The sequence below is a fragment of the Phyllopteryx taeniolatus genome, chromosome 9 (assembly GCF_024500385.1).
Source record: "Phyllopteryx taeniolatus isolate TA_2022b chromosome 9, UOR_Ptae_1.2, whole genome shotgun sequence".
NCBI lineage: Eukaryota > Metazoa > Chordata > Actinopteri > Syngnathiformes > Syngnathidae > Phyllopteryx > Phyllopteryx taeniolatus.
The window spans coordinates 7,422,939-7,438,644 of record NC_084510.1 but is presented as its reverse complement, the minus strand read 5'-3'; the positions used below and the strand labels follow the sequence as shown (position 1 = coordinate 7,438,644).

At 38.9% G+C, this 15,706-nt stretch overlaps 1 protein-coding gene across 3 annotated transcripts in view; it reads right to left on the bottom strand.

Moving 5' to 3' along the window:
- Positions 1 to 15,706, bottom strand: part of LOC133483027 (CCA tRNA nucleotidyltransferase 1, mitochondrial-like) — an 84,752-nt gene that overhangs the window by 51,957 nt on the left and 17,089 nt on the right. For all 3 annotated transcript variants that reach the window (XM_061783502.1, XM_061783500.1, XM_061783499.1), the window contains exons 2-7: positions 2,176 to 2,241; positions 1,755 to 1,849; positions 1,531 to 1,623; positions 1,274 to 1,358; positions 544 to 600; positions 242 to 264 (exon numbers count right to left, since the gene is read on the bottom strand). In XM_061783502.1, coding sequence (XP_061639486.1) covers positions 242 to 264; positions 544 to 600; positions 1,274 to 1,358; positions 1,531 to 1,623; positions 1,755 to 1,849; positions 2,176 to 2,241 — 419 coding nt within the window. The remainder of the gene's footprint in view (positions 1 to 241; positions 265 to 543; positions 601 to 1,273; positions 1,359 to 1,530; positions 1,624 to 1,754; positions 1,850 to 2,175; positions 2,242 to 15,706) is intronic.

Below are 15,706 nucleotides of genomic sequence, written 5' to 3'. Positions count from 1 at the left end.
TAATCATACATGGTAATACTAATTGCTACATGTTACATGAATGCATTATTATCTTTTAAATTTCAATAAAGTACTCTTGTATTTGATCTCCTTATTATAAAAGTGTACCTTATATGTGCCATGTGAGTAGATTGATGTACAGTAAGATTACACAAAATGTTGCATGTGTGCAATTCTAAACGTAAAAAAAAATGCATTTCATAAGTTCTGAACATTTATGTTAGGAATAAAATGGTCTTACCATGTGTAGTCACCGCTGACCTCCTAAAAAACGATGAATAATTTTGTAAATAACAGCATTATAACAAAATCTCCTGCACTCGTTCACAGTACATGGCTATTTCAAACCCAGTCAGCTAGATTCTATTTTCATAAATATTTTAGTTTTTCTTTCTTTCCAGTGTAGTGTACAGTACTTTAAATGAACAATAACAAAAGTTAAGCCCCAAGAGAGGGAAAAAAAATCGAATGTCGCTCGGGCCGCCCTCCACACTCTTAGTTCAACTAAAGAATTGAATAAAAAAAACAGCGTTTTTTCCTTACCTGCAATACGAAAGCAGCTAACTTGAAAACGTGCTCGCTCTCCACTTCGATGCTCTCCTGTTTTATTGTTGAAGAAACGATGGTTAATATTAAACGAGATAGTTTCTGCGCGCGACCACAAAGTGCAGTTAAGCCAAACACTTAATGGTACCTCGGTCCTCTCGCTACCGACTGAACCACTAAACACGGATACGGCGCTGTCGATTAAAACTGTTAATGGGCAGGTACTAAAGGTTGCTTTACCTCCACTTCATGTGGTGGTATTTATTGATAAAGTTAACACATTTGGGCGCATGGTAAGTCTAGTCGAACGACCAGGCCGAAGACTCGGCCCCCTACGCGAAGTGGTAGAGTCCGAGCAGGTTCAACAGTCTCCGTCTCCCATGGTGACTAGTTTGCTTTCCCCGCGAGAGAAAAAAAAAAAAAAACATGGATTACAAAATTGGACCGTTTGTTGCATTCACGTGCTCCTGGTATTTTTCAAGACTGCCCCTCCCAGGTTAAGTAATACTCACAAATATATAAGAATATGCAGGTGGTCAAGTACATCGTTGCTATTTTGGAAATTTAGTCCCTTACATTTGAGATGGTAAAAGTAGCCCACTCTTAAAATTAAAAGTTTCAGTTATCTATATTATTTATGAGAAGATAAACACATTGTCTTGAATGCGTGTATATATACAGTTACAGTACAGAACATTTTGTTCTAAATACAACTCGTAACACTTACATTAAACACCAAAGATCTTGCATTCAGGAAGAACAGCTCCACAGTCGTGTTTTCTTTTAAAAAGGTGACCTTCTCAATGTAAAACCTGTAAAGAGTTTATTTAGGGTTATGTCAAGTATCAAGTATTATTTCATGCAACCTTGAGGTTTTGACAGTTACACGACTGCCACCTGCTGGTTTACATCCGTCTTAACTTAAGGGCGCTGTAAACACGACATTCAACACATTCTTTGAGGAGAAGAAAAAAAAATGCTCACCTCACAAGGAACTTGAGCTCCAGTGTAGCTGAAGTTTTAGAGAAGTAATGATCAAGGACTTTTCGATCAAGCTGAAGCCAGTTATTCTGACCACTAAAAGTGATTAAGAGAACAAATATTGCATCAGGCATTTTAAAAGAATAATTTAAAAAGCTGGATTGTAATAAAAAGAAAAACATATTTTTTGACAAATGAATATGTTTTTTGTTGAACAATGGACTTACGTGTCATCTATGAAGGAAAGTCCAAAGTATTCCTTCTCCTTCAGGTTAAAATGGGATGCCACCAAATCTAACAGGTCTCGTGATAAAAGCTTGGGCTTGTAAAAAAAAGAAGTTAAAACAGTTTTGATCTTAAGCTATTAATATACTGTATTATAGATGTCACAATTCAAGATGCTTCTTCGTCATAATATATCATTATCGGGGACACTGCCAGAGATGGGATGGGATGGATGGATGGATAGATTTAGCACTCTCTATGTCAATGCCACATATTGAAAATACTATTTTCTAGGGCCCCAGTCATTCACGGGCCCTTAGAATCATCATCATCACTTCCCCTCCCCTGACGATGCCCCGGTTTCAAATTATCACAGGAATGTAGGATCATATGTCAAAATTAGAGACGGAGACAGTTCTGTACCTGGACCAGCAGCTCCAGCTTCCGACCGTCGAGTAGGTGAACCTGGCACTGACGTCCTTCAGTCATCTGAAGGAAGAAAGAAAACATTACACAAGGCAGCTTTTGCAACATGATGCTTTCATTGCAAATCAAGTCTCCACCTCCACCTGTGGCCCTGTACAAAACACCGTACTTCCACTAGAGTTGGGGCTGACTTTTGTGAAGATGAACAGTGATTCACCCCAGGGTCATGTTTGCTTTTGTCATGAATGAATAGGTAAGTTGACCCACTGGATATATTTCCACAATGGGAAACTCACCAGCAAACAAGATACAATGCAACTATCAACCATATTAATTTGAGTTGTATAACAATGGGAGCAAACCACGGCCTACACATTTACTTGAATATGACTTTTATAAATGTGTTATTCAAACAAAGATGGTCTTCCATCCATATGGTTCTACACACACTATTCTCTTAATTTCACATATCCTTCCTCTGTATCCGCACTGGTCCCATCAATGTCCATGAAACAGCAACATTTCATGTGCACCTCTTAAAGAAAGAAAACCAGAGGAAAATTGATTTCGCTGCTAAATTTTAAAGAGTTCTCTGTGTATTGTTCATGATGAATTGCTTCAAGATGAAATCTATTGCAGTCAGCAGAACCGATCTGCAATGAAGGACAACGTAGATCTCAGTTTTTCTGTGAGAGAAAATCCCGCTCTTAGCTCACTATAAATCTCATCTACTAGTACTGTATACAGTATATAACATTTGTGTGCACTGTATAGGGTAGGGAATGCTAACTATACCTATATTACATGTACATTGCCCAGTGATAAACACTTTAAGCACTGCATGATATCAGAATAAAAACAAATAAACATTCAGAATATGAAAACATAGGAAAGAGTAAGAATGGTGACTTTGACACCTCCCAGTGGCCGTTTGAAAAACAAAAATACAGGTCAGGCAGTATTGTGGTCCAGGGTCACTTTTCCACACAATATTTCAACAGATATTCCTACTCGAGCCACTTTCTTCTTCCAGTACAAGCATACAGTTCTTGTTAAGAAATGTAATCAAAGCTTATGCTAAGTTTTTCAGTCACCTTTCATTAAATTCATGTTTGCGACAACAAATGTATTTTACACAGTTTGGACATATCTAAAAAATGTAAGAAAAAATATTTACATAAAAGTAAATACATTTGTTGCATCTTTGTTTTAAATTTTGCATATAATCTCCCCAACACTTTTGTCTATTTCCCCCATATTGTATGTTTAACATACAACTCCAATTCCAATGTATATAGGACGTTGCGTTAAAAATAAAAACAGAATACAATGATTTGCAAATCATGTTCGACCTATATTTAATTGAATACACTACAAAGACACGATATTTATTGTTCAAACATATGAACTTGATTGTCTTCAGCAAATAATCATTAACTTAGAATTTTATGGTTGCAACACGTTCCCAAAAAGCTGGGACAGGGTCATGTTTACCAATGTGTTACACCACCTTTTCTTTTAACAACATTCAATAAACGTTTGGGAACTGAGGACACTAATTGTTGAAGCTTTGTAGGTGGAATTATTTCTCATTCTTGCTCAATGTACAGCTTCTGCTGTTCAACAGTCCGGGGTCTCCGTTGTCGTATTTCACGCTTCATAATGCGCCATACATTTTCAGGGAGAAAGGTCTGGACTGCAGGCAGGCCAGTCTAGTACCCGCACTCTTTTACTACGAAGCCATGCTGTTGTAACACATGCAGAATATGGTTTGGCATTGTCTTGCTGAAATAAGCAGGGTCGTCCATGAAAAAGACGTTGCTTGGATGGCAGCATGTTTCTCCAAAACCTGTATGTACCTTTCAGCATTAATGGTGCCTTCACAGATGTGTAAGTTACCCATGCCATTGGCACTAACACTGCCCCATATCATCACAGATGCTGGCTTTTGAACTTTACGTCCATAACAGTCCGGATGGTTCTTTTCCTCTTTGGCCCGGAGGACACGACGTCCACAATTTCCAATAACAATTTGAAATGTGGACTCGTGGGACCACAGAACACTTTTCCACTTTGCATCAGTCCATCTTAGATGAGCTTGGGCCCAGAGAAGCCGACGGAATTTCTGGGTGTTGTTGGTAAATGGCTTTTGCTTTGCATAGTAGCGTTTCAAGTTGCCCTTACGGATGTAGCGCCGAACTGTATTTACTGACATTGGTTTTCTGAAGTGTTCCTGAGCCCATGTGGTGATATCCTTTACACATTGATGTCGGTTTTTGATGCAGTGCCGCCTAAGGGATCAAAGGTCACGGGCATTCAATGTTGGTTTTCGGCCTTGCCGCTTACATGCATTGATTTCTCCAGATTCTCTGAACCTTTTGATAATATTATGGACTGTAGATGATGAAATCCCTAAATTCCTTGCGATTGTACGTTGAGGAACATTGTCCTTAAACTGTTCGACAATTTTCTCACGCACTTGTTCACAAAAAAGTGTTGAACCTCGACCCATCTTTGCTTGTGAATGACTGAGCAATTCAGGGAAGCTCCTTTTATACCCAATCATAGCACCCACCTGTTCCCAATTAGTCTGTTCACCTGTGGGATTTTCCAAACAGGTGTTTGATGAGCATTCTTCAACTTTCTCAGTCTTTTTTACCACCTGTCCCAGTTTTTTTGGAACGTGTTGCAGCCATAAAATTCTAAGTTCATGATTATTTGCTAAAAACAAAGTTTACCAATTTGAACATTAAATATATTTGTCTTTGTCGTGTATTCAATTAAATATAGGTTGAAAATGATTTGCAAATCATTGTATTCTGTTTTTATTTATGTTTAACACAACATCTGAACTTCATTGGAATTGGAGTTGTAGAAACCAGATGGTAAATTCCATAATACAGGGCTGGAGTGGGACTCACTTTGAGCCATGGAGTTTATGGCTCAGACCAGCCCACTTTTGTTTGTTTAAGATGTAAAATTTTACTGTTATTAGTGTGTCACTCTGAAATAGCTTGTAGCATTCCCTCAAACATCGATATTTGTTTATTGTATTTGATCAACAATCAAAATTACAATCGAATCCGCTTACAAGATCGTGATCAGTGTTTACTGGTATTTAAAGTATGAGAACATAAGTCGTTCAAATTTACAGTGTAGTGCTTCACATATTTTTTAGACCACCTGTCACATCTGTCAGAGATTATCCAGGATCATGAAGTGCTTTAATGCAGACTTTTTTTTTTTTAGTCAACTCTCCACATTTGACCATTTTGAAGAAGAATGAGGGATTTCAAACTGAATTCACCCAAATTTGAGCCATCTTACTGAGCTTCTTTGAAAAGCCAGAAATTAATCAAGCATAACATTCAACCACGAAAAATATGTTTTTCTTTTTAGGAAAGTGAGAAAATAACTATAATGTGACATATTAATCAAACAATATTCAAGTGCTTTGTGATTCTATGACTTTCAAAAAGAGTAGTATGCAAAAGAGTCCTTGAATGAAGTACTAATAAAATTCACACCATTTAAAACATGATACAGTCAAAAATGTTACAATGAAGGTTGTTATGCATACATCCAGTTTGGTCTTTTGATGTAGTAAATTTTTTACTTTTCATATACATTTGAGTTGTATTCAACTTTTAAGTACAGTACTCTAGATTTGTATTTGTTTAACAAATGTTTGTTTTCAAACATTTATTGGAGTAGGACTTAACATTTCTGTTGCATACATTAGAATTATTATTATTATTATTTTTATTATTATTATTATGAATTATTATTATTTTCCTTTATTCAAGCATGGACGGTGTTAATGTTTGAACTGTGTATAATGTCGTGGTGGCTTTTAATAATAAATACAGGTATACTTTTAGGGATAAAACCTCTGCCTCATTTTTGATGAATAGTTAGGCCCACTATGTTACTTTATTTCAATATTGGTCATTATATACTAATATTACAGTAATATTAGAGCAGGGCGCGTCCTGGCTAGAAACTATGTGGGAATCCTAATAATGCAACATAGGTTGAAATACTGGAAGCATGGCAGACTTGATGACACAAATGACTAATAAGATGATACTAATAACAAGACAAGCAACACAGCTGCCGAGGGACATGCACACAGTCTAACCAGGAAATAAAACTAAACAACATTTCCAACCATGAGAAAATATCCAAAGAACAAATCCATAATGAACTCACAACTCAATATCCTCACAGAAATGGCCTTCCTAAAATCACTGGCAAAAAGAGGAACCATGCAGGCTACTTCTATTTTTACCAAAAGTCCTGTATTCCACAATAAAAGTGCTATGTCCAGGAATAATATGTTTCGATGGCAACTTCCAAAGTTCTCTGGAGCCAGACAATGAGATCAAACAGCAGGTCATGTTGCTTTGTGAGGAGTGCCATGTGTTCAAAGAAGCAAGTCAGTCCCTTCATAGAAATAAACTTACTTAGATATTGACTCAATAGAACTGGTGTTTCCATTCAATGGCTGCTAAAAGGAATCAATCAAACAAACAAATAAGCATTTGCAACTGTATTAATTATTATGAAGCCATTAGTCAAGCAGCTGCCATACCTGGTAGCCATGTCCAACTCTAAACCGGGCTACAAGAAAGTGTTGGCATGGCAACAGTGCACGGTTGTACCAGCTCCTCAAGGTCTCTTGTGCCACTCTCCAAATGAGCTGGCTGCTGGATGCCACCAGGTCCTCCATTCCTCGAATCATGCGCACAGCCATAACCTTTTGTCTCTAATCGATTTGTACTTCAGATGCTGACACCCAACAGGGCCAGGAGAAACGATGACCTGCGGATCACTTGAGTTTGCTCCAGTCAAAGAGCTGTAATGTGATGACAACTACTACTCTGAGGCACAAACACACATTGTGTACTGCCAGCCCAGCTGACGTCATGTCGTTGCGAGTCAGAACCTTAGAGAGCAGTCCGTATCAGGCTTGGTTCTGGCTCAAAGAGTGATGGCCTGAAACACCACTACTGCAGAAGCTCACATGAACAGTGAGGTTCATAAGTTGTTGAACAATGTTTTATGAATTTGATTTTATTCTCCGCCCAAATTGATTGTCCAACACTTGAGTGCAACAATCAAGGTGTTACTGTTCCACAAAAATGGTCATTCAGGAATTACAGCCATTTTATGCAGAGTACCTCCATTTCAAAGGCTTAATTTTATTTGAACAAAGTGAAATAATTGTAATTTGTAACGCTAACCCCAATTATTTTTTGTCAGGACGTTCAGTTTTGTCTTCAGTAAGTGAAAAGTCAGTTTTCTTGGACCACTGAAGAATCTTTGCCTTCAAAAAGTCTTGAGTTGCTTTTCACATAAGAAGAAAACCTTCACAACAGAAACAAAAGTCAGCAATACTATGGAGAATGTGTATCCTTGTCAAAATCTACATTTGAGATACACCATGGATGTACAAGGCTCAACATACAGTAGATGGGTTTTCAGTATGTTAACAATGATTCGACCTGCACCTGATTCGACACCCATCGCGGAAATCTTGTGAATTCATATAATTACTTATTTCTAATCTAAAATTTAGCTTGATCTCATTTTGCTAACAATGGCCCACATTTGTGAGATAATTTTGTAGTTTAGTATGCTATAGAAAATATAAATTCTGTAAGGTAACACCAGGTTTTCAAACAAAATCTTGGGGTGTATGCATTTATAGTATGGTGTACACTTTAAAGGTTCAGTACAAAGAGAAAACCGCTGGTAATATTCGAGAACAAGAATTTACAACAAATCTATTCAAAAAAGCTTGGAAAAAGTTGTGTACTACATAATAACGAAGACTTTTGCACAATATATTACATTAGACCAGGGGTCTCAAACTGACGGCTCGCGGGCCGCGATATTTTGTGGCCCCCACCTTAATATGAAAGTTTAATGTTAGTGCGGCCCTTGAGTTTTATATGAATGGCACTTTTACAGTGTTGTGTGCGGAGCTGACAAACCTACCAATCACGGTGGGGTATATGGCTCTCGGGGGCGTGACATCGACCGGGCTTGATGCAAGCAGAGAAACATTTTTCAATGAGTGAAAGTTACAGCAGCATTGCCATGAACTGTGTTAATAAGGGCATTTAAATTTGGATACAGCAGATATGGAAGACTGAAGAAACTGAAATTTATTACTGATTTAAATACTTATTAGTTCTTAATTTGCTTATGTTTTTGTTGATTGGTTGTTTTATTAGTAGTTTTGTACAGAAAACTTATACAGTTAACAGTACGTTCCATATAAATAGACTACCAAAGAAGGGGTGTACCCGAGGAAAGTTATACACAACTTGTTTACACCAGGGTCAGTGTTCATTTTATTGTTTGTTTATTTATTTGTTGATTGAGAGTTTTATTAGTTTTGCACACAACTTGTTTACACTAGCGTCCTTGTTTAACTTATTTTGTGTTAAAAAATAAAAAAAGACGTTTGAGAAGATTCAATTTTTTTATTTTTTTTCTAATTTAAATTGTGGATGTGCGCCGAGGCTGCGGCCCAGCCTCAGCCAGTCTCTGCCTCCAGCGGCCCCAAGGTAAATTGAGTTTGAGACTATTGACCTCATTCTCATATTGTGTTATTGCAGTGGGACTTTTTAATGTCACAAAGTGTGAATTGGCTTTGAGTTTGTCTAGGATGTGGGAGCAACTTCCTGAAAAGTCCAGACATCCCCAACCATTACATTCTGCAGGAGCGTTAAAAATAATTGGCTCAGTTTGTATCAGCGAGGGTGGTAGAACTGACATGGCACATTTGAAAGGGGAATGGTGCCTTTTAAACATTTGGAAAGCCTTTGATGTTAAACTCTGGGATGTGAAAGTGCTCTCAAGGCATTACCAGATGTTTTCAATGGTACAGCTGTCATTAATAAACAAATGTGCACACCTGACTCAAATAAATAAGGCAGAGAACACAAAGGCAGCAGTGCTGAAGAAAAAAACAAAGTGATGGAACATCTGTGAGCAACGACATGAAAACATTATGTTGTTTGCTTTGTGTGACCAAATTTCCCAGAAATCTACAGAAGAGATACTGTTTCTTTGAACGTCCCATATTTTACCAAACCAACTTTTTCTAGTATTTAGGATGTAATATTGTTTCTATGGTGCCTCAGTAAACATGTGAAATATGAATTAAAATCGTCCACGCATACCAGAGCGCCAGATGTTTTTTCTGCCGAAAGGCCAGAAATCAGGTCATTCGAATTTCTCGAGCTTATCTACGTCACTAGCGAAAATCTCCGCCTTCCCTTTCTGCTCCCAAGACAGCGCTGTCAACACACACACACACACACACACACACACACACACAAGGTGCAGTCTTAGACAGATATGGACAAAGCAGATACAAAACTGGGTCAAACAGAAGTAGCTGTCAGTGGGGCCTTTTCTGGACACTTGTATGACAAAACCAAGGTGTTTTTTTTTTTTTAATGAAATTGACACTTTTATACTAAGTCCATGTTAGAGAGTCATTCTATGGAGGTTTAAATAGCAAAAATATCCATCCATTTTCTGTACCGCTTATCCTCACTCGGGGTGTGCTGGAGCCTATCCCAGCTTTCTTCGTGCGAGAGGCAGGGTACACCCTGAAGTGGTCACCAGCCAATCGCAGTGCGCATAGACACAAACAAACATTCGCACTCACACCTACGGGCAATTTAGAGTCTTCAATTAACCTAGCACTCATGTTTTTGGGCACATGGGAGGAAACCGACGCAGGTACGGGGAGAACATGCAAACTCCACACAGGCAGGGCCTGTATATATCAATTTGTATATTTCATGTCCCCATCCAATTAAATGCGAGGAGAACCGTTTTCTTTTGTAGTAAATTCTCAGTTACATACATGTACATTTTGATGCCACATTATGCAAAGAATAAACACAAAGCAGTGCAAATTAGGATCAGTCATGCAGGTAAAGGATTCAGGTTGTGCTGTTTCATGTGATTGCATTGCGCAAATCACCTTCGAACATACAGTATATTGTGATGATAGCATTTATGCACATCCAAGCAATAAATTGGCTGCACTGTGCATAAGTGATACTAGAATAATAATTGTAAAAAAAATAAAAAAGTAATTTTAAAGAACAATGACAGTTGTACACAATCACAGTCTACAGTAAGTTATGGTAAACAAACCCCTGGATAGAATGGCTTTACTGTACCAAATGTTTTTACTTAACACACAGAAAGAAGAAACAAAATGTTTTAAATGGTGCTCTACAATGTTACGCTAAAATGCTACTTTAAATTCCAACTAGTTCAGTTTAGTTTAAAAAAGCCAGGGAACTGATTGCCTCACTTTTTTAAGTACTAAACATCCCAGCCAAATTAAAAGTTAAAGTGCTAAACAACTTAAAGTTAGGTCAACAGATAATTACTTTATTGTAAATCATGCTGTCAGACAATTACATGGAATTGAAACATCAACAGGGAGCCATTACGATGTGGTAGGGCCTCTGTAAAGAGTTAACCATGACAAGAACAGTCAGGGGTGAAAAGCCACAGCTGGCTGTGCTGACAGCTATAGAGTACATATGGTGAATCCTATCTACTGTTGATCACATACATACAAGCGAGTCACGCGTGTCAGGAATAAATGCGCTTTCAGGCCAATATTTACGTACATCTGAAAACAGATGCATGAGAATAGCAGATCAGCAGGCAAGATAAAATAAGAAATAATATCTATACTGTGGGGCAGCACGACTGGTTAGCACGTCTGCCTCACGGTTCTGCGGACCTGGGTTCAAAATCCGGCCTCACCTGTGTGGAATTTGCATGTTCTCCCAGTGCCTCCGTGGGTTTTGTCCGGGTACTGCGGTTTCCTCCCACATCCCAAAAACATGCACGGTAAGTTAATTGAAGACTGTCAATTGTCCGCAGGTATGAATGTGAGTGCAAATGGTTATTTGTTTACATGTGCCCTGCGATTGGCTGGCAACCAGTTCAGGGTATACCCCGCCTCCTGCCCGCAGTTAGCTGGGATAGGCTCCAGCACACCCACAACCCTCGTGAGGAAAAGCGGTGCAGAAAATGGATGGATGGATGGATCGATCTATACTGCGATTGGCTGGCGACCTATCAAGGATCTACCCAGTCTTCTGCCCAAAGTCGGCTGGCATAGGTTTCAGCTCTCCCACAATCCTTATGAGGAAAAGCGGTATGAAAAAAATGGACAGATAGATGGATAAATATGTATACTGGTACTCAATACACAATTGACATACAGTGTTCAAAAAGATCCATATTGGATAAACTACTGAATCAAACATTATACTTGAATATTTTGAAAAACAACAATTTTTATATTTTGCAGGGCCAGGCCTGTTAGTGTTATCTTTGGGTACAACATTGGCAAAATTCACAGGGTCAAAATTGACCGAAAACTCTGTAATTTGAATGGCATGTTGCTACCACATATATGCACACCAAGCGCTTGTCCTCCACATCTTGATCCAAATGCATCTTTTCAATAAACTACTCACCGGCATATATTTGTCTTAATTTATAAGAGTTATGTTTCTCTGCTGGTAAATGTACGCTGGTGGAGAAGTGTGATTCGGCTCTTACTGCTTGAGATGCACACATGCAACAACAGCCCTCTGTTCCAAGAATTATGAATGAACCTCTTTGCATGCACACATCCTAAATTAAAAAAATAAATAAATAAATAAAATTTACTTGTGGTGTTTTAAATTGTCTTAATACATGCTTTGTATACATAATTAGTGTATTGCACCTTAATAACCCATTTTACACAGCTGCTCACAAAATCTCAATGCCCCCCCATCGCGAGCCTGGTACTAAAATGACAAATGCAATGACCTAATGCCATTTGATGTCACGCTTGGAAGCACTCTTCTATACAGCTCATGTGCTGCATACGACAACCAGACAATTAAAAGGACCATTGTTTTCAAGCTGTTGCTTCCTTTGTTGTCAGATGTGCCACTATCAACTGTTGGGGAGGAGCAGTGGTGGGAATTGGTCTATGCTGCAATACCCACTTAGGAACACCAGATGGGGAAATTTTGCTCCGCCATTGCAGTTTGGCAGAGAAAAGCCAAATGCATAAAGTGGTAAATAATACTGTGTATCAAGGTGTTCATTTACTTTAACATGTGCCCTCAATTTACTTGTGAGACCTGGACACGAGAGCAGTTCTAAATTTAACCACTCCTTTGTCTTTCATTCTCTTGAACTCCTATACAGTATTAATTGCTCTTGATCTGTTGAGAATACAAGGTAGGTCATGCCAGGGAGATGTACTGCCAAGATCATCACATTTCCAGGTCCCTAAGCTCATCTCCACATAGGATGGCAATTAGCACGAAGAGTAAGTGGCAGATTAATTGTTTTAAAAGAGGGAAAGCCTCTGAGTGAGTGAGGCATAGCCTGAATGGAGCATAGAAACAGCTGTCATCCGCATGGGCCTGCAGCTGACGAGCTGTACCCACACACTGAGACTACAGCTGACAGGCTGAATGCAAGATGTGCTACATGCCTGACACACTCACGCAAACACATTTGCAAGATGGTTGGATCACTTGCCTCACAGGACCTTGTTTGCACCCTTTTACCAAGACCTGGGCAGAAGAACACAGCTGTCTAATATCATGATCCTGCATACAGTAGGTGGACAATATGTGGTCATACATAAATAAAAAGAACAGATTATAAAAGGTGAAAGTGGGCCATCTCTGGTCATGCATACGGCCCGCCGTTTCATGGGCTTTAATCTAAGCAATCCCTGAATGTCTTGATCAACTAAAAACAGAAACACAAACCATGGTCTATATTCAGGATAGCCAGGACAAGTGTGGTGATCACACATGCGACTTACTGTATATTATGATTGCATTTGTTCACAAATTAACAAGATATCTGAATTGCTACTATTTAACACAGACTAATGGGGTTTAAACAAGCTATTTAAAAGTGTTTTGGCAATGCAGTCAAGCTGGGCTTTGTGTGAGTGTCAAAAACCCAGGGGATGCATGCTGCCACCATGCACCAACAGTGGGTACAGAAAGTATTCAGACCCCCTTAAATTTTTCACTCTAAATTATATTGCAGCCATTTTTTTATTGCAGTTTTTTTCCTCATTAATGTACAAACAGCACGCCATATTGACATAAAACAATATTTCAGTTTTTCTTTTTTAATAAATCTGCAAAAATTTCAACAATTCCGTTTTTTTTTTCTCCTGTCAATATAGTTTATCAGTTTATTTTTGAAAGGGGACAATGCAATTTCATAAAACATGAAGTACACATGGTTAAAAAAGCCAGAATTAGCCAGAAGGCTAGTTTTCATCTGTAGTCCCCTGGCCATGATGTAAAAAAGCAGTAAAATACATCTACAAGACAATATAATACAGGATACATAATCAAACTATACTATTAAGAGAGAATAAAACCATAATTTTACACAATATGGGGGTGCTGTCTGTACATTAATGAGAAAAAAATAAACTTAAATGATTTTAGCAAATGGCTGCAATATAACAAAGAGTGAAAAATTTTAGGGGGTCTGAATACTTTCTGAATACCCAAAAGGGGAGTGTGTGGGTAGCCTGCAATGTCAATACTGATAAGCCTCTCATCGCTGGAGTTTAAAAAATATACTGTATATACAGTTGTGCTAATCTACTGGCTCTACCTGGCCTGTACACTGCATAACAATTTCATTGCACAAGCTATTTGTCTCATACACCATCCAGCATCACAAAGAACTTAAATACAGATTCTTTTGATTTCAGTGATCCCTTAATGTTTTACCATGTTAAAGAGAAAGGACCCTTATTTGGCTGGCGCAGTGGGCTTCTCTGAGAAGTCAGAAACCAATCAAGACCAACATTCAATCACTAAAACCAAGTATTCTATTCAGTAATGCAAATTAACAACTTTGAGTTCTTGATCAAGAATAAGCTTTACTATTTTTCGGAAAATGGCCCAGCCGGGTGACTTAGTCTCTCATGCCTGTCCTGGTTTGACATGCCCGTAACGCCTCACCAACAAGGTGTCCGGGAGACATTTTAAACAGATGCCGAACAACCTCACGTGACTCCTCTCAATCCGGAGTAGCAGCATCTCTGCTCTGAGCCCCTCCCAGATGACCAAGCTTCTCAACCTACCCGCCTTAGGCCGGCAACCAGCTCTCTAGGCAACCGGCTCTCCAAACGCTGAACCCCCACTCGCACAGGTGGTGAACCCATGGGAAGGGGGACCAACGTAGCCTCTTTGGGCGGTGCCCGGTTGGACCCCATGCTTGCATGCCTGGCCACTAGGCGCTCGCCATCGAGCCCCACCTCCAGAGGGGCTCCCCGTGACCTGTTTCCAAGCGAGGGAATACAAAGTCCAAATATCATGTTCATCAACAAGGGGTTTTGAGCTGTGCTTTGTCTGGTCCCTCACCTACAACTTGTTTGCCCTGGGGGTCCCTACCAGCCCCACACATCTTAGCGCCGAGGATCATTGGGACACACAAACCCCTGGTTTGGAGGAAATGTTTGGATAACAAACAATAATAATGTAATTTATATTTTTAGCATCCGGCATACTGTCCGACTGGTCAGCACACCTGCCTCAGTTTTGGGTTCAAATCCGGGCACCGGCCTTGATGTGTGAAGTTTGCATGTTCTCGTCGTGCCTGCGTGGGTTTTCTCCGGTTTCCTCCCACATTCCAAAAACATGGGTGGTAGGTTAATTGAAGAATCCAAATTGCCCTTATGTGTGAATGGTTGTTGTCCATTTGTGCCCTGTGATTGGCCGGCAACCAATTCAGAGTGTGTCCCGCCTCACGCCATTGTCAGTTGTAATAGGCTCCAGCAAACCCGTGACCCTAGTGAAGACAAGCAGTACAGAAAATGGATGGATAGATATTTTAGCATTATACAATTTCAATTAAAAGAGGTTCTACATACTGATCTATTAACATTTACAGAAAAAAATAATTATTTCTGTAATTACAAATGCTGTTATTTTAGAGCAGGTGTGGCACCTTACATTGGGTGGTGATCTAAACAAAAACACACACAAAAAAAACTTACACATTGCATGTGAGCTTGAATGTTTTCAGATTCAACATTGATTTATATCAATCTATATTTTGGCCCCAATCTGGATTTTATTTTGAGTCAGATAATTTGTAATCATAATTAGTAAGGGGCAGAGGTGGGTAGTTATGAGCTATATTTACTCCGTTTCATTATCTCAAGTAACATTTTGGATAAATTGTACTTGTCACAGTAGTTCGAATGCACCTTTTGAGTATTTATGTGAAGAAGAATCAATACTTTTACTGTATTACAATGATCGACATGCTGCTCACTACTTTTATTTATCCATTATTGTGTAGGTGATCTATTTTTAGACTTCATCTTGGACTTCTGCATAAGGCACCATTGCGCCAATTCAACGTGGACACAAGTGTCATTTGACTTAAATTCACCAAATCAGACGGCACAAGGCAGTCA